General features: G+C 34.8%; 2 protein-coding genes across 2 annotated transcripts; both read right to left on the bottom strand.

Annotated features, from left to right (window-relative positions):
- Window positions 1-298: 298 nt before the first annotated feature.
- On the bottom strand, window positions 299-8,345 carry LOC131939409 (uncharacterized). The gene is made up of 12 exons (XM_059297694.1): window positions 8,298-8,345; window positions 5,835-5,906; window positions 4,880-5,212; window positions 3,512-3,603; window positions 2,965-3,181; window positions 2,208-2,243; window positions 1,898-1,984; window positions 1,619-1,652; window positions 1,338-1,360; window positions 891-933; window positions 668-684; window positions 299-348 (listed from the first exon to the last, which is right to left on the bottom strand). Exons 1-12 carry the CDS (start codon window positions 8,308-8,310, stop codon window positions 299-301), a joined length of 1,017 nt encoding a protein of 338 aa, XP_059153677.1. The 5' UTR covers window positions 8,311-8,345.
- Window positions 8,346-11,767: 3,422 nt separating this feature from the next.
- On the bottom strand, window positions 11,768-18,091 carry LOC131939385 (uncharacterized). Its single transcript, XM_059297670.1, has 8 exons — window positions 18,013-18,091; window positions 17,186-17,470; window positions 16,528-16,712; window positions 15,977-16,181; window positions 14,497-14,889; window positions 13,810-13,899; window positions 13,674-13,704; window positions 11,768-13,039 (listed from the first exon to the last, which is right to left on the bottom strand). Exons 1-8 carry the CDS (start codon window positions 18,017-18,019, stop codon window positions 12,697-12,699), a joined length of 1,539 nt encoding a protein of 512 aa, XP_059153653.1. The 5' UTR covers window positions 18,020-18,091; the 3' UTR covers window positions 11,768-12,696.
- Between the last annotated feature and the right edge of the window lie 1,740 nt (window positions 18,092-19,831).

The raw sequence follows: 19,831 nt of genomic DNA, 5'->3' as shown, positions 1-19,831 counted from the left end.
AATTTGATACATATTAAAGTCTATATTTTACTTTGGCAAAATGTGTTTAGTAGCTGTTTTAAATTGTTAGCAACAATAATAAAAAAACATTGCATATACTGCTTTGATTTATTTAAAAAAATAGATAACTAGCCGTTATTTTAAAAAACAACCAATCAGAAAATAAAATGATTATGTATTCACCTATCCAGTGTATAAGATTAAAACAATGACGTTACAGTTAAAAAAAACAACAGGAAATTAATTAATATTTCACTAAGAATTTTCATTAAGAAGCTACAGTTTTAGAAAAAAATACTTACTCCTCCGCCTTTGAAGGAGCCACAGGCCCCTGAAATTCCAATTTGCCTAAAATGTGAATAAGATAAGAAAAACTGATTTCATTTTGAAAATACAAAATAACAAACAAAACATTACTTTTAATAATGCATTATGATATTACAGTGAACTGAACTGATTTAGATAATATTTTCATTATTTTTAGAAACACGTTTTAATTGAGTGCCATTTCATTTAACCAGTACTGTTGTACGTAGTTTGTAAACGACCATTTTAACAACGCTATTAATCTACACGACCTTCACATGTTGAGACCAGTAAATTGTTGGTGACTTTGTTTGTTATCAACAAAGTATCTGAGAGCTTTAATAATGGAAACACAACTTACCATGATTTTCTCGATTTCTGAAGAAATAAAAAAAAAAACTTTGGAAGGAAATAAAAAGTAATTTTTATTGTTATTGTTATTTAATCATTCAACGTTTATCCGTTCCTAACAAACTTTGTTGCATTCTCACTTGTAAAATGGAATCGAAATGTTCAAGTATAACATATGCTAAAAGTTAATATACAAAGTTAAATCAATTACTACTTCTGTCGAAGTTACTTACCGTTCATTAATAAGAACTGTCATTTCCTTCATCTCATGTTTTTCTAAATATTTGATTTTAAAGTTATAAAATGATATTCTATACACAAACATGAAGGAAAGCAAAGGACTGATTTTGTAGACAGAAATTGGAATTGAAAAAAAAGTTTTGGAAACTAAATATTCATTATTACATTTTAAAAATAATTTCATAACACACATATTCACACCTTACACAGACGTACACACATACAGACATACACACATACATACATACACATTCTCTCTCTCTCTCTCTCTCTTACTCTCTCTCTTTTACACACATGTGTGTAACAAACATAAGAATTCAAACATTTCTACTAGAAATAATCCATGCAGTGTTAAATACCCCAAGGTATGGAGACCCCTCATGTTTCTATCACTAAATACACTCAAAATATTTTTTAAACATGTTTAACGCATAAATTACCTTCACTTCGTGTAGGGTGCTTTCTGCAAAGAATAACGCATGTAGTATCAGAGATTTTAGTATTTATATAGTTTACAAATAATTAATTCGTTTTGTATTTATTTATATGTTGATAAAATATTTTTTTATAAATGCAATATGAAATTTTACATGAAATGTTAAAACAACTTCCCAGTGTCCGTTTATTAAATAGTAAAACTTAAGCATTACTTTAACAATTATTTTAAAATAAATTACTGTAACTAAATTGGTATAAAACGTTTAATCTAAATATAACTTACCTTAAACATGGGCACGAATGACCTCGTCGTTTGCCTAAAACACAAGCAGATGTTAGTTTTTAAAAAAAAACCAAACAGACTGCATATTATAGCAATTTTTTGACAAAATATACAACTAAAAATATCAATATCCGTAATATTTGGGTTTCTTATCTGATAAGATAATCTAAAAGTCAAGAATATGTCTAAATATCAATTATGTAGAACTACATTACATTCGATAAAAGTCTAATAGCAGCTATATTACTACCGAATAATGTAGGTAAAGATGTAACATACCTTTTAGGCAACATAGTATCAATAAAATAATGGCAGCTGTAGTTGATATTGACGTTACAGCTGCTAAAGCAATTATAATCGGGCTGACTGAAATATATAAATATAATCTTAAAACGTATATATATATATATATATATATATATATATATATATATATATATATATATATATATATATATATATATATATATATATATATATATATATATGGAACATACATAAAAACATTTTTTCTTTTAATTATGCCATAGTTAGGATAAAAAAAAAACACATTAAAGACTGTATTTTAAAAATTTACTCATGTACGTACTGCTTCTGTGTAGTTCAATTTGGCATTTGATGTAACCTTCATTTGAAAAAAAATAACATTTCGTAGTGTTACATGTTCTATAATATAAAACAATAAGTAATTGAAAAGTTACATTTGGTGGTTATTTTTTTATTGATTTAAAAGCTGTATTTGAAATGTTAATTTAAAGTTTAATTTAAATATATTAATATGTTAAAAAAGTTTCTTTAAATAATTATACTGCTACCTTTAATATAATTGTGATAGATCTTTATGTAAGACATAAAAATCTACATTATAATTTGCATTTATATCAGACTGCGATTAATAGGAATTTTTGAAATCATTTACCTGAGTTGTGTATCCCATTGTGTTTATTAAATCTATAAGTTTGCGGTCCTATGTTGACTACAATCGTATCGTTGACTAACCATGTAACATCAGCCTTGCCTTGGTCGCTATCGAGCCTCTCACAACTACAGCTAATATATGAACCTCGGTCTATGCACGTTTTGACTACTACAGCAGATAAATCTATAATACAAAATACGGCTGATGAACTAATTGAATAATGGGTCTATCATGTTTTTGACATATTTGATGACATTTTCATGATTTTTGTTTATATAAATTGAAAAAGTTAAGAAATAAACTATTCGAATTTTATAAAATCATAGTAGATCCATAATACTAAACGTATAATATTACGTAAACACTTTAAAAAGTTTAGATCAGTATAACTTCTACATTATTTTTAATCAAATAAACTTGCAAGTACCTATATCTATTGAAATGCTAACATCAACTCCTATATCGCTGTGAGATCCAATCGTATTTGGATAAATGTAAACATCCATGTCATTTCGTTTAAAGTTGAGGTCGTTGGTTGGTATTTTTGCTGTACATTCAGCTTTAAAGTAAACCGGGTCGTCCAAAGTTCTAGTGTTATCGCAGGAGATGATGTTGGGTTGTTCTCCATGTCTTCTCACCATCATCTGGGGTTGTATGACAGATGAAAACAATATTTAACGATAATAAGTGCTACAGTGCTTTCTATAGACTGTAAGTAAATAGTTTTGAGGTAATATTTCAATTAATATAACGCAGACATATGCTGTTTTTAAAACAAAATTACAAATACCTAAACTAAAACAATTACACACACACATTCGCACACACACATATATGCACACACACAACCACACACACATACACACATACATACACACATGTATGTATATATATATATATGTATATATATATATATATATATATAATGTATATATGTATATATACACACACATTTTCTTTCAATGTTACCGTACCATGGCCTCAGGATAAATTTTGTTTGTCCAACACTTGATTGTAGCCTCATCTGTCGACCAGGTGGTACGACAAAGTACCTGTTCCGGTTTAGCTGTTAGCATGAACAATAAAACCGGTGATCATTTGATGTAACATACGGACGTAAAACTAAAAAAAATTGTGTAATACAGTATTTAATTTAAAAAAGCTATTTTCTCAGCATCCTATGTAAACATTTAAAAATGTTTGTGTTTTACAATATTTAATTTTAAAAAAGCTATCTTTTTACCATTTTTCGTAAAGAATTATAAATTTTAGTTTATTTTAGTCAGTAATATAATACTTTTGTCCTAAGGATATATTCTATCATATAAAATTATAAAAAAAATTCATGGTACTATTTGTTTTGTTTAGCTCGGGTTAGTCTAGATGCAGTATGACACTGTGTAGTTCCTATTAAACAAGACTACCGTAAAAAAAATTTAAAACTGTGGATATTTTGGTGTCCATTTTTTCTGTGATATGCTCGTTAAATACTTTAATACGCTGCCAAATTAACTGGATAAAGCAGATTAACAAGTTGTATTTATAAGTTTGTTGGCAGTCTGTTGCATGATGTCATACGATACTGTCAGCAAATACACCTTGCTACCCAACCGTGTACACCAGATCTTCAGAGTTTCTTCCAGGCATATCTTCGGGGGGGGGGGGGGGCTAAGCCCCTCCCCGCCAAAAAAAGCCTACCGCCCCCCTCCCCCGAACGAAATGAAAATTATATAGAAAATATATACTTTTAACAGTGTCCGCCAGCCCCCCCCCCCCCCCGAAGAAAGTCTACCCCCCCCCCCCCCCGAAAATTTCAAGTGCCCCCTCGCCAAAAAAAGCCTACCGCCCCCCTCCCCCGAACGAAATGAAAATTATATAGAAAATATATACTTTTAACAGTGTCCGCCAGCCCCCCCCCCCCCCCCGAAGAAAGTCTACCCCCCCCCCCCCCCCCCCGAAAATTTCAAGTGCCCCCTCGGAGAAAAAAGTCTGGAAGAAACACTGCATATCTTTTATAATATTGTATTACGTTGTATTTTTGTTCATATAGAATAGAACAACAAGACTATCGAAAAAAAAACTGTAGCCATTTTAATGTGTCCCCTCTTTCTGGGATATAGTCGTTAAATACTTTAATACGCTGTTAAATTAACAAGATAAAGCAGATTAATAAGTTTGTATTTATCACTGTGTTGTCATTCTGTTGCATGATGTCATATAATACTGTCAGCGAACACACGCTCGCCGTGTTACCCAACTGTGTACACCATGTTTTTTATCAGATTTTATTACGTAGTTTTTGTTCAAATTAGACGACCGAGAGAAATGCGGAGTTTACCTACCATAAACTTGTAAAGAACACATATACAATACTTGAGCAACAGGACTTGAACTGTGTGTCTTTAACAGCCAACTTCCCTTAGCATTATGCGACACCAGTCGAGACACACTGTGAATGTTAACGTTGAAATCGATACTGCTGTTATGTTTGTCAACGTTGGCACTGAACCAGCTGTAATCCACAATGCTGCAGTCGCCGGTGTCCACGGGACAGTCGGCGTACATGACGTCATCTTTCAGCCATGACAGCATCGTACTGTCAGTGGGGAGGGATGACGTGGTGTATGTCAGTTGAAATGGGGCTCCTTCTTCTGCTACGTCACAGGACTTAACACCTTCAGAAATATGAAAAGATTAGTCAATACTATTCAGATACATCAAATGAACACACACACACACAATAAGTACACTCACAAACACAGGCACACTCATCCACACATACACATACATATAGAATACAAACACACACACATTTGTATATAAATATAAGTAAATAAATAAGTAAATAAATATAAATAAATAAATATATTAAAACGTATATATTTAAATATAAGTGTACATTTAATATATTATTTAGATTTCTATTCCTGATTTTATTCCTGTTTAAAAGCAAACTATTTTTTTTTCAAGCAGCATATCTGTAATAACTGATCATGACGTAATAGATTACTTACTTAGTGTTGCACGTTTTCAAACTTTTGTTGATCAAGTAAAAAAAAAAACTTTAAATATGTCTCTATCTTAAACTTGAGCGTATATTGTGTAGGTGTATCATTAAGGTAGATTTGTGCTTACCACTAACTAATCCTAGCAGTTTGTAATGTATATGATGGTTACTTAAAAACACTCAGCAACTTAAAAACCCATAAAAGTACAATAATTGTAATTGTAATCATATAAATGATATTTATTATCACAAGTTAAATTTAATATTGTTAAAAAATAAAAAAAATCTACCTGAAACAATTATAATCATCCGTAGAAAGATGTGAAAACATTTAATCGTCATGGCTGTGAATCCTATCTCGGCTTTAAAAAGAAAGAAAAAGTCAGTTAACATCGGGAAATGAATATAATGAAAAAAGGCAATTACATTGATTACATTTATTTTCCATATACCCTAAAGTGGGGAGGTGTAAGAAAGCGAAAACTTACATAATCTCATTACATTTTTGTGCACGACTACACTACTCTCTGTAAAAATCTGTGTAAGAGATTATAGTATAATTTTATAAAAACTCGGCCCGAGTGCATTTGTATTGATCTCCCTCTTAGTGTAAATATGTTATAAAAGTTTAAGGGAGATCACTCACGCTATATTTTTAATGCTGTAATCGGACATGATTTGTTGATTGTTTTAACCAGTGGCGTAGCGAGGGGGGTGGGGTTGGCGGGAGGTGCGGACCGCACCGGGTGACACCATTTAGGGGGGTGACAACAAGTCAAAAAATAGCAAAATATATAGAGAAAAATGATAATTCCACTGAATTAAGTGATTAATTCGAGTGTTAAATAGTGTTTTAAGAGCAAATTTGACAAATCCCGACAAGGGTGGAGGGGGGGGGGGTGCAAATCGAAAGTTGGGAAGTGTCGCTACGCCTCTGGGGGTGACACCAGTAAGTGCCGCACCGGGTGACACCCGACCTCGCTACGCCACTGGTTCTTACTATGCACCAACACCAAATTTGAAAGCAAGACAATCTGAGGGAGGTATCATTATACATTTTAAAAATTATCCTCTACATAGGACCAGGTGTAGGAGTTTTGACAGGATGAAGGTTAGGGTTAGACGGAGGTTGGGTGTGAGCATAAAGGTGGTTGTGGGGATGGGGCAATTATTTTTTTTAAATGCCGACTTTTAAAAGATTTCTGTTCTTTTGAATCTTTTAATAAATCCCAAGAGGAAGAGGAAAGTAGGGCGGCCAGGGAAATCCTGGAGGAGTACAGTAGAAGATGAGGCAAGGGCTGCCGGGGTTACGTGGGCGCTAATAAAGAAAACCGCCCAAAACCCAGTCCGGTGGAGAGGTGTGGCTGTAGCCCTTGACTCTATAGGGGCCACAAAGGAATGCCAAGTCAAAAACTTTTTAAAAGCTTGCGTTAGGTTGATCTGACCTACACTGTTTACCTTTAAGCCACTGAACAGGAGACGATCCCTAGGGCCACAAAGACATAAGTCAAGTCAAGTTCTTGTAACAAGCGTGCGTTAGGTTGATCTGACCTACACTGTTTACCTTTAAGCCACTGAACACCAGAACACACATGAAAAAACAGGGTACAAGTTCGTTTCAAATCCATTCAACCGAATCACGTGGCTATGCTACTTACAGCTGTACTGCAGGTGGGTGGGTGGGTTTCCGGCACTGTGTACCTGATCGGTTTACACAACTTCTGTATGTAAAGTTAATTATAACAACTGACGTTACAACTACGTAGTTTCTGTAGGCTATTGTTTGATGGGGGAGCGTAGGGGGAGGGTTGGGGCAGTTATATTGCTAATAAACCATCTCCGATCTTTGAAATATATAAACTTTTACGACCGACCTCTCTTCCAACAAACATGTTTGTAGGCAAAGTTCAGCCATTATTTTGTTTGTCCTCTTATCTTTCACACAAAATACCCTCGTGTCTAACCGTTACCAACTAATCCCTTAACAATCATTCACTCCAGCCTTTATACCCGCGTCGACCTTGCGATAACGATAAATAATCACACATTAACTACACACTAGGGTAAACTCAACGCACACACTAACTCTACCCTAAGTTCTAGACTATTCTAGCCTATTTCTATCTAACCTACAACTGACCCGTAACATAACATTTGTATCGGGATAAAGTTAATTACCTAAATAGTAATTGACTAAATTATGATTAGAAGAATAAAAAAATAGTTATTTGCTTTTGTCATTGATAGTATTTATTTGAATATTTGTTCAGATTTTCAATGTTTACAATTATTAGAATGATTTGTGGTTATATATAGCCATGCTATATTTTCCATGTCATGTGATGCATTACAGGTTTTCCCAACAAGTAATAGCTAAATTTATAACTTAGTTTCTACTTCCCTCTATCTGTCTTTACGTATTAAAATGTAACGCTCATTTCATATAAAAATACAAAAATAATTATTTAATAAAATAACCGTATACGAATATTAAAATCAAGCCAGTTATTTTTTCAAGAAAATATGTTATCAGATAATATTCTTGTCTCTTCAAGTCAACAAGAGCACTTTAATAATCAACGAAGCACTTCAGTCTAAAATAATCTAGGCTGAAGCACTACATAGTGCGATTAACTACAAACAAAGTATAGTTGTCTTCTAATAAATAATCCTCAATTATATGAACACAGGTACCCACACACTGAAAAACATGTTGACAAAACACACTGAAAAAAACAAAACAACCTTCTTACCTGGTACAAACATTCAGAAAGTGTGGGTCACATGATAGGATTTCTCCATTCTATTTTTATCTTATCTTCATTGCCCATCAGACTTCCTGGTTATAGCTGCTTTTTCTTTATTCTTTATTTTTTAAATTACAAATGCACATTCTATTTGTACCACATCTAATCGTTATTTTACAAGCATAATCGTAATCAGTGTTTCTTCCAGACTTTTTTCTCCGGGTGGGGGGGGGGGGGGACTTGAAATTTTCGGGGAGGCGGTAGTCTTTTTTGGAGGCGCGGACACTGTTTAAAGTATATATTTTTTTTATAAATTTCATTTCGTTCAGGGGGGGGGGGGGGGGGGGAGACGGGCGGGGGTTAGACTTTCTTCGCGGTGGGGGTTGGATAATGCCCGGAAGAACCTCTGATCGTAATATTTTATTGCATACTTGAACACCTACCTTAGCACAAAGCCACTCCAATAACCGTAACGAAAAACCACAGCATTTAAAAAATATAATGCCACTGTTTGAATACACACGAGGTAGTTAAAAAAAAGGTTAATTGTAATCGCCTCGCCTTAATGGTAAATTAAAACATAGATTCGTACCTCACAGTCAAACACCATGTATCTCTAAGTGCAGCTCTTAAGTAAACTCAATGACACATACCTGATAAAGCTCTGTAGTTAGAGGAGTCAGAGGCCTCGTGAGGCGGGGGTGGGGGTGCGGACCACACCGGGTGACACCATTAAGGGGGTGACACCAAGACCAAAAAATTGCTAGATATATAGAATACATATGTTTTTTACCAGTTCAATGAATGATTTAGCTACACATTATTTAATGTACATAATGACGATTCCTTCAAGAGAGAAAGGAGGGTGGTGGTGACACCATGACGTAAACATGCAAACTATAGAGAAAACGATGCTACATCCAGCTGTATTAACACCTGACGATGGATAAACATCGTTAGTATTAAATAAAAAAACCTTTAAAGCTTTTAACTGGGGGGGGGGGGGTTGGGAGGGATGGTGGGGGGTTGACACCAACCGCAAAATTTACAGAGACAAAAAAGGAGAGGGTGACACCGTGCGATGCCGCACCGGATGACACCCAACCTAGCGACGCCACTGAGAGGAGTACCTTAATATGGTCAGCATGATAGAAACAAATACTTCCAGCTTGGAAACACTTCTCTAGTTTAATCCGTTTATGTCAAACCTTGTAGTTAATTGTTTATATATAAATATTAACTTTTATAAGCTTTTAATTTATTCACAATGTATGTGTCTTAGTTTGTTGTGTGTGGGGGATGTGGTACATTTTGTAACTCAATTTTAATTTTCTAACTGATTTAAGGAGCAACCTGACACGACGGCACAAGACATTTGATGATTAAACCGAGCCAGAGGCAGTACGCGTCTCTCCTGCGGTATTGTAATCGGGTGCTCACGTCCCGACACTTAATGGCTGAGTGACTAAGGGTGATATTACGGTGAGTGATTAACGTGCATTCAAGGCTTTCATACAGCACGTCCCATGGCGAGCTAGGCGGCAATGGAGATAAAACTAGGACCCGCTAAATAACTCAATTTCAGAAAACAAGATCATACCTCTAAAAATATAGGATTGGTAACGTATTGATGAAACCTTCTTAAAATATTTCGTCAGACTTTATTCTAGCCCCGCGACAACGCACGGGAACGGGCACGCTAGTAAAAAATAAAAGTTGGATGCAGTTAGACACCGTTCATCCGAGTACTATGAAACTTTGGTGAGCAGATGATAATACTTCCGAGAAGATTTCTGTGAAAAAAATTGTTATAGGCGGCGCCGGGAGGTTGCGATTTTCGTCAATACACGGTTTGGCGCCAGAGTTCCAGAGCGGCAATGGTAATCTGTTAATCGGGCGTCCTGCATATCGGGTAAGGGGTACTTCTAAATTTATCGGTATAACTGCAACAGGCGCAACCGCCGATAAGATGGGGTGTTATTGTCATTCACTAAATTTAATCATGCGGGTTCGCCGGCGCCACGGCAGCGTGCTATTAGTCGTCTTGGGTTATCCAGTGAGCACAATGGCGACTACGTTAGTTTTAAGGAGCCCGGAGCCGTATGCAGCGCCCCTGTGGTAGTGTAATCGGGTGGCTCTACGTACCTGACACATGGGCGGTCACCGAAGTGTGTTATATACCTCACTATTACGGTTTGTGATGAACGTACACTCAAGGTTTTCATGCGGTAGTGTAGTTAAACCCATGTCCCGATAAATCTGATCCAAGCGCAGGCATTGTTTACATTAAGTTTACATTTTAGTTTTAGTAAACGAGTTCACACGTCTAATAATATAAGGTTAGTAAAGCAATGATGAAACCATCCAAAAATAATGCGTCATACTTTCCACTATCTAACTTTCCGCTAATTAGTCATTAAAATTGAATTGGCGTTAAGAAGTGGCAGATGTCTGTCTTTTAAACATTTCGAGCTATTGATGGGGTATTAAAGCAAATGGTTTAAGTCGTATATTGTGTTGATTATATTTAGAACGAATAATCAATACTAGAAAACAAATATCTAAAAAGATAACTTTATAATAATAGGCTTTAAGCACTTAAAACCCCTCCATCTAAAACGCTTTCTATAATAAAAGCGTTGGTCGCTCATGAGATCTATTATATATTTAGTGATCAAATGTTTTATTAAAGAAATCACATTTTTAATTTTTAAAAATGTATATTTTAAGTTGCATTTAAAGGCTTATTTTTCATACATTTTCTATATTTGTTTTTTTTAATTTGGTCTATTCCGATTCTGGGTGAGTTATCGGACTTTTACATCCAAAATATGTTATTGAGTTTGTCATTTATAATCTCAATCTCCTTTGTCATCAAACAATCTCTGCGTACCTTTTATTTGTATTTGTCGTTGGTAAACATGATTTTAGTGTAAAGTGTAAAGAAAAGGAAATAAAAATTGAAATGTGAAATTTCGTAAAAAAGAGAGTGGTATAATACATATATACGAGCCGACCAGCAATGTATCATGCGTCGCTATTTAGTTGTTTTTTCTATATATATATATATATATATATATATATATATATATATATATATATATATATATATATATATATATATATATATATATATATATATATATATATAAATTAATAAGAAATATTTTGGAACCGTGGTTTTTTTTTTCACGAGTTGAAGATTTATTTACAAAAAACCTATCTTTCTTTTACTAAATTATTTATGGACATCTTTCTCTTTATACACATACAAACATTCAGCAATATATTTCTATGAAACATTTTGCTGCATTTAATTTATAGAAGTCGTCTTATTATTTTCCTATTATTTGTATTTCCTAATGAATAACATCTTTCTGGAAACTACAACTTGACCATACCATTTCACCTAGCAACAAAATCTCTCTAGAAAACTGCAACGACAATAATGTATCTTCTAGTGACAATATCTCCAAAAAATCAACAACTTGATCATAACTTTATCTCTATCTCCGGGTACACCATCTCTATAAAAAACTACCAGTTGACCATAACCATATCACCTAGCAACACCATCTCTCTAGAAAACTACAACGCCGACGACGACTCAGCATGATGGTCAATGTTGCGGTGTGAACCTGCTATATTCAACACTAGTAGTGAGAGAAGGAAGGAAATCATAACCTGTCGCTACTAACGTTATTGAACGTATGGTTCCACTTGACTTAGTAAGCGAGGGAAAATTCTAAGTATAACGTTATAGTTATGTATATCACATTTCCATATTACGTAGAAAGCAACGAAAATAACTGGATATAAAGTTATATATATGTTATACATATGTTTATCATAATTCCATGTTTCGTACTGAAAGTAGATAGTCACTAAAAATAAATAAAAAAAAAACAATAGTGCATTAAATTTTAGAAAATAACTGACTGTCTTTAAATATGTATCAATGAACCAATATTTAAATAACAAAAAAAGAGTAGCGTTGATCGCTTCATAAATCAATTTTAAGAAAGGTAGTTAATACACATTATAGGCACACCCAATTTTTTTAATACAGTAGAATTGCAGGACTAAAAACAATTGCTCAACGAATGAACACAAACAATGTGCTCATATTAGCCCGAAAATGAGTCCTTCATATTAATTGATTCTTTAAAAGTTAATTACACTTAAAATTAAGCCAAATTTTATGTCACATTGTATTGTCTTCCAAATTTGACCCACTTGCCAAGTTTAAAGATATTCGGTCCGGAAGAAATAGTCTAAATTTCGCTCTACTTTGTTGAGCCATGACGGACTACAGACAAAAAGCATGAGGCCGCAAGTTAAATAAAAGCCTTTTAAAAACTTGTTCCACACAGTTGTCTGTCCCCTGTGTTCTCATAGTTCCATACTACTTAGGAATTCTAGGCAGAGACCTGGAATAACTATGATGAAAATCAATCGGGGCCAGGTACCCAACATCATCCATCGATCTACTCATCCTCTTGTGTAGCACCGTCATGGGAGGCAGCCTCCTCTGTCGGTCGTACAGACACTCCTCGCTGTCGAAGTAATCAGTGCCTAAGTTCCTGTAGCTGTCGTCTTTGGCCATTCGCTTCCTCATAGACACATGTTGAACCTGTGTAGTGTGTCGTGGCGGTGTGTCGTCAATAGACTCGTAGATGTGTAGACTCTCGCGTTCTTGTCTGACGGGACGTGATGAAGGGAGAAACAAGACGGAGTACCTAGAGCCGCTGATAGGAAGAAAAATCAACTGTCAATTAAATTGGGGGACGGCGTGGCCTAGCGGTAGAGAGCTACACTGCTAACCCGAGAGTCTCGAGTTCGAATTCGAGTTCGAGTTCGAATCTGGGTTCAAATCAGTGGAACGTCCCTAAGTCCACCCAGCTCTGATGGGTACCCAAATTACGTTAGGGAAACAAAGGCGGCTGGGCATAGTGCTGACAACACTATTCCCTCATATTCCGAGGTCAATGAATCCGATGAACTCAACCTCATCTGTCCCATGTATCTTGGGCACGAACGGGATTAAGAAGAAAAATAATTTAATTGGTAAATATGTCAATAAAGAACACAAAGTTAAATAGTTCTGAAAAGTTCCGCTATTTCCAATGATCTTAAAATCGTCTAGTAATTTATATCTGGATTATTTATTGACTGTAATTTTTTCAGGGATAGTGAGAGTGTTATATTACGATTACAATCAAGCCCTCCTCCTTACGTTAGTTTTAGAGTTATAGAGATACCCTTAAATTTTTCTTCGATACTAGATTTCCAGACGTTCAATATTTTCTTTACACAATGTAAGAAAACTAAAAGGTGACAACAGTAAATATTTATTAATTATTTTAGAAATTAAGAACTTACTTTGCACTAATTTTTCGACAGGTTTGTTTAACTGTTGAAATAAAAAAAAGTAGCTTTGTGATTGTAGTAAAGCTAACAAGGAGGTCTGAAAAGTATTTGGATTAAAACAAAGGAAAATAAATTAGCCTACACGTACCCTGAACACAGTAGACCAACAAACTAACCACGGAGATGGGTACTAGTAGCGCGGTGGCGGCTATGATCAAATGAAATGTCGCCAACGTAACTGCATCAAAAGAGAAAAAAAAATAGAAAAAAAAAGTATGCAACAAAGTGAAAGATTATTAAATGAAATGATTATTAAATGAAATTTGATGACTAATTTAAGTAAAAATAAAATAAACTTTCTGTTTATTATTTAAACAAACATATATCACGATGAATCGTTTATAAGTAATTCTATTTTCGTGTTGTTTTTTTTTATAATTTGGAAGTTGGAAACAAGTAGGTTCGCAACTTGTTGGTTCTGAAGAAATTTACTAATCCAATTCGTCTGTTATTCAGATCGATTATCCACTGATCGGAAATAAACACATACATACATGTTAAATTAATGCCCACTATGTTGGATGGCGTAATCGACTGGTAGAACGCTGAACTGCTAACCCGAAAGTCTAGAGTTCAGATCCAAGTAATCGAGTCTGCAGGACGTCCCTGAGTCCACACAGCTCTACCGTTAGGAAAACAAACACTGCTAGGCATAGTGCTGACGACACTATCCCTTCGATGCGTTGATTGAAACATATTAATTCTATTTCATCTCCCCATGTTCTCTTGGATAAGAAACGAGAAAAAGAAATGAAGGAAATGTTCTTAGACTTACAAGATGTTTTCTGTGGAGTATTTGTCAAAGTTTCTTCGTAGCTCACTGTGTAGTTTGTGTCTTCCGTGTAGTTAAAACTTCTTGCATTGTTTCCCTCTGTGCTTGTATCTCTCCACTTTTGTATGTTGACACGCAGGTTTTTTTCACTGACCCCACACACATCAAAGCCTAACTCTAGGGTAACGTTGTCATGGTTACTGATGGCCCCAAGGGTAGTGTTGACACAGGGTGTATGGGCCATTTCGAGCTGCCCGTAATTTATCCTAGCCCTGCACGGGAGTGGGGTAACCCCACAACAGACTCTCAGATCGTCCAGTGGTGTGGTCAGTTCGAGATCGTCTTGTAGTGTTGAAACAGGCCTTCCATTGATGGTGTAATTTATACTGGATGTGTCTGTTGACGTTCAAATGTTAGAATAAAATCTGATTTTTTTTCAATGTATAGAGTATGACGTGGCGTCACTAAGTCGGGCGTCACCTTGTACGGCGCTGAGGGTGTAACTCCACCCCCTTCAACAATGTTTAATTTTTTGTTTGGGGTCGCCCCTCTCTGCTATTTGATTTTTTAAATTGGATAAATATTGCTTGTACATCACTTTTTTAAATTAGGTGTCACCCCCTCCCTAAACGGTGTCACCCAATGCGGATCGTACCCCTTGCCCGGCCTTGTAATGCTAATACGTATGACTGGTCTGACTAAAGTGCAAAATCTTTTTAAAATACGGGCTCTAAATAGAACTGGAATAATTTAAAGATAGTCTTTAAATAATGATTCAGTTGTTTACACTGTTTTGACTTAAACATAAAAAAGAACATTGCGTTTTTTGTTTAAATACAAAATTCTTCCACCGCTAACTATTATAATTACTTAATTCTCCATATGATGTTAAAGATTTCCCGCGAAAAAATCGATTTAAAAATCATAATGTTAACAGTAATTTGATCATCATCTTTATAATGGGTCTAAAGTTTAAGCATTATCTTACTCCTATCACTACACCTTGTACCAACTGTAACAGACATTAGTCCTATCACTACACCAACTGTAACAGCCATTAGTCCTATCACTACACCTTGTACCAACTGTAACAGCCATTAGTCCTATCACTACACCTTGTACCAACTGTACCAGCCATTAGCCCTATCACTACACCTTGTACCAACTGTAACAGCCATTAGTCCTATCACTACACCAACTGTAACAGCCATTAGTCCTATCACTACACCAACTGTAACAGCCATTAGTCCTATCACTGCACCTTGTACTTATTGTAACAGACATGCCTACAAAACAATTTGACGCTATAACGCATTTCCTTGCCCCCAACACAATTCAGATTTATTTGTCAAAATGTTAGTGCCCGTTGACTCCGACTTCAACCTGTTTTTCTTTCTGAATTAGCGTCCACAGCTTTTGTCCACCTAAGAATAAACTGCAAGGCAGAAATTATTCAATTTGGGAATGTGTGTAGTTTAATTACCGAAAATTTTAGGGAAAGTCTGAACTTGACTGAAAATTGACGATGTACCGCCGACCAGTACACCCTGGATCTGTGCCTCGCTGTATTGGATGTCTGCGGTAAGGTTGACCACAATATGATGCGTGCCATTGCTGTCCGTGTCGGCATGGTAACATCTGTCTTTTGTGGAGTGGTCATTGTCGTTTGACAGACTTACATTGCAAAACTTAAAAATAAAAGTTTTCATAAAAAACATCTTTTATAAGCCTTTCAATTTGAAAAGTAAACAATTTGTTCGATAAATAATAGTCGTAGTACTTTCATTTATAATTGAACTTTTAATACAAAGTAACGATAAATAATAGTTGTAGTACTTTCATTTATAATTGAACTTTTAATAAAATTCGAAGACACACATGATTAAAAACAGATTTAATGAATGGAAACTAAAGTATACTGTAATAATATAAAGCTATTTAAAAAATCGGATATATGAAAGAGGTTAACCGAATTTTTATTTGACTTCATTATCCGATCCAAAAGTAGAATATTAAAAATATTTCGTTTCTTACATCTAAAAATAGCTTCTCCCCATTTCTCTTTACAATAAATTTGACCCTCCAAGATTTGTGGGTCAGATACGCCCTGGCTTTGAACACCAACTTGTCTACATCGTGTCTTAACCCTTCTTTACAAACGGGCTGAGCGTCTTCTGGCTCGTAACTGTTGAGGATTATCTCTGGGCTTTCCGTGATAGCTATGGAAAGTATAGACAGGGCAAGCTAAAAGAATATTGCATTATTAAAGTATAAAGAGTAAGCTAAAACTACTGAAATCATACAATTACAGTTAGACTCAACACTATCCGGCTTTATTTAAATCACTAGCGTACACTTCGTGCGCGTTGCTGCGATCTCTGATTAAAAGAAATTAAAGGAAACATGTTATTGTAACATTCGATTGTTATCAATGATGCAATTTTTAGACGCGTGACCTAATTTTTTTCTATTATATATATATATATATATATATATATATATATATATATATATATATATATGTAATTTAAAATATATATGATTTTTAAAACAATAAATGAACGAGACTTCTAAGAGGTGAACGCACGCACATACACCCCCCCAAACACACACATACTCACACACACAGGCGCGCTCGCACACACGCCCTCATGCACGCACCCACACACACACGCACACATTTAAAAATTACCATGACTTCTGAACTGTAACGTGAGTTCCCCTTCTCTAACATTACAGACGTTATATTTTATAGTTAGCCTGATATCCTCCGTATATCTTGTCTGCGTGACGTTGAAGGAAACACACGTGTCCCCAGTCGACACATCGCCGTGTTGGGTCACCAGTTCTACAACACACGGGGACGGGGAGTCAAGACAGCAGATCTGATTCTCTCCCTTGTAGTCGTTCATCTCATAGACTACAGTCAGACTGGGCAGAAGTTTTCCATTGAGGTGAAGTTTGATGTTAGACGTGTCTCATTGGAAGAGGAAATAAATTAAAGAATAGGCCTACTTTTTAAAATGTTATTTTAATGTATGCTTTTTAAATAAACTGCCCTGTCGATTTTTTTGTAATAGTTAAGAGTTTTACAATGTAGTATTACATTTTAGGGTTAGATATTTGTAAAGGTTAACACAGTTAAACGCCGAGTACAGTGGATGGTAATGTCCGGACTGATAATCTCTAGGCGTAAGCAAAGTTGACATAAATAAATTTGACATAAATAAATTTGACATAAACAAACTGGGCATAAACAAACTTGACATAAACAAACTTGACATAAACACACTGGGCATAAACAAACTTGACATAAACAAACTTGTCAATAAGCTTGACAAGACCATTGAACATTAAACTCCAGAAAGAAATGCAAGCTGAGGTCGAATTGAACTCTTCGTATTGCGAATAAAATGTTTACAAATAATACTTCATTATGCTGGACACAATCGTCTATATTGCACTTCAGGGGAGCCTTGCGCGCAATTGAAAGGTATTTTAAAAAACCTGCAAACTTACTATACATTTTAGGCAACCTTTGGGGTTCACTGAACTGAGATTGATAAGAGCCTCGAACCCACGCCTCGCTGTGCCCTGGTTTCGCTGCCACTTTGATAACCACGTGACTGATGTTGTTGTCGTCGATGTAGTCGCAGTAGCAAAAGAGGCTTTTGGGCCCGTCACACAAAGTATTCACAAGGCAAAGCTGATGTGTTTGAAGGGAAAATAGTTAGTATACTGTTAACTGGAGTGTGACAGTGTGGTCGGGTGGTAGAGCACTCAACTGCTAACCCAAAAGTCTAGAGTTCGGATCTTGGTTCATACTTGAGTCTGCAAGACGGCCATGAATCCACCCACCTCTGATAAGCATTTGATCTACATGAGGGTAGGTAAAAACAGCTCGGCCTAGTGTTGACCACAGCTTTTCTTCATATGCAGAAGTAAAAAAATATTTGAACTCTACATCATATGCCCTAATAATTGTTAGGATGAACGTTTACTGGTGAGGATACAGCTGATGTTGATTTATTTTAAAGTTATCCAACTTTATTCACACCAGACATGCAACTATATAACTCTACAGCACGCTAAATCTTCATTCTTTGTAAGAATTCGTATTTCCAAAATGTTCTAATGGAGACGTATAGTTTTAAAATACTTTACAGTTATGTAATCAGGTGATAAAAGTAAGCGATTTATACATGTATGCTACACAGCTGATGACAATATTTTATGCTAAAGTTGTGATTGTTTCTATCTTGTGGATAAAGAGGTTATCTGTTCGATGGACCCACTATAACACTTAGAAATGGAGGTTTTGTGAGCTAATAAAAAGTCTATAATTTACTCGGCTATCTTTATATTAAACATTTAAACTTTTAGAAAACATAACAAATGCATCAAAAGATTATTTTTGTAATAAAAAATTCAATTTAAATTAGGCCGCACGACTGGTAGAAGTTCAAAAGTAATGTAACATTAGATGAAAAAAATGTTCAAATAAAGCTGTACGGAATTTCATAACATATAGTCCATGTAGTTTCAATGTTCGAGATTTAATAAATCATTGCCTTACGTGTATGTATGTGTCCCCATCCATAGAGTAGTTAAACTGAATAGTTGTTGAGTTTGTTTTAAGATTTGTTGGATTCGCTTGTGCTCTTAGAATCGCTGTATCCTTGCCGATTCTCAGCCCTTCCCTGCATGTTGTGATACTGTCTAGCTGATTATATCTGGCTATAGTCAGGTTTCCTTGGACAAAAGCTGCATACAAATTACATCTTTCAGTGCATTCCATGCGTATCAGAACACATTATATCTTCATCACAGATAATTTTATGATTCCTTTTTTTAAAATTTACCTAGTGTTTTTCAACACTTTATAAATAACTCACCTAGATAAAGCTATGCTTTTAAAGTATTGAAACGTTTAAAAAGGAAAATAAATGTCATTTTCAGATTGCTGCAATTATCTTTTATTACAATAAATTTTACTGTTTAAAAAAATCTACATTTAACAAATGCCATTTAGACATTTTTAAAACAGTATATAAAAAGAATACGATTTAAAGTAGTATACAAAATAATTTTCGTTTTATCAACACAAGTGTTCACTTGCATTTTACTGCCAAACTCTTAAAGTAATCTTTAGTAAAGGTTTACAGCATAAACAATTGTTAAGTGATGTACCAATAAGATGAGAATATCAAAATCATTGTGTAAGTATGCTTACATCTTTGTAAATATTTAAATATTATAATCGTCGCATAGCAAATTTTAAGTAATATTTTAAAAACTAAACTTACATGCAAAAATGTTAAGAAGAAAGATGCAATGG

This window comes from Physella acuta, unplaced genomic scaffold, assembly GCF_028476545.2.
Source record: "Physella acuta isolate Inbredline_101_S28 unplaced genomic scaffold, ASM2847654v3 ptg000276l, whole genome shotgun sequence".
Taxonomy (NCBI): Eukaryota; Metazoa; Mollusca; class Gastropoda; family Physidae; genus Physella; species Physella acuta.
This window is presented reverse-complemented; position numbering and strand designations above follow the sequence as displayed.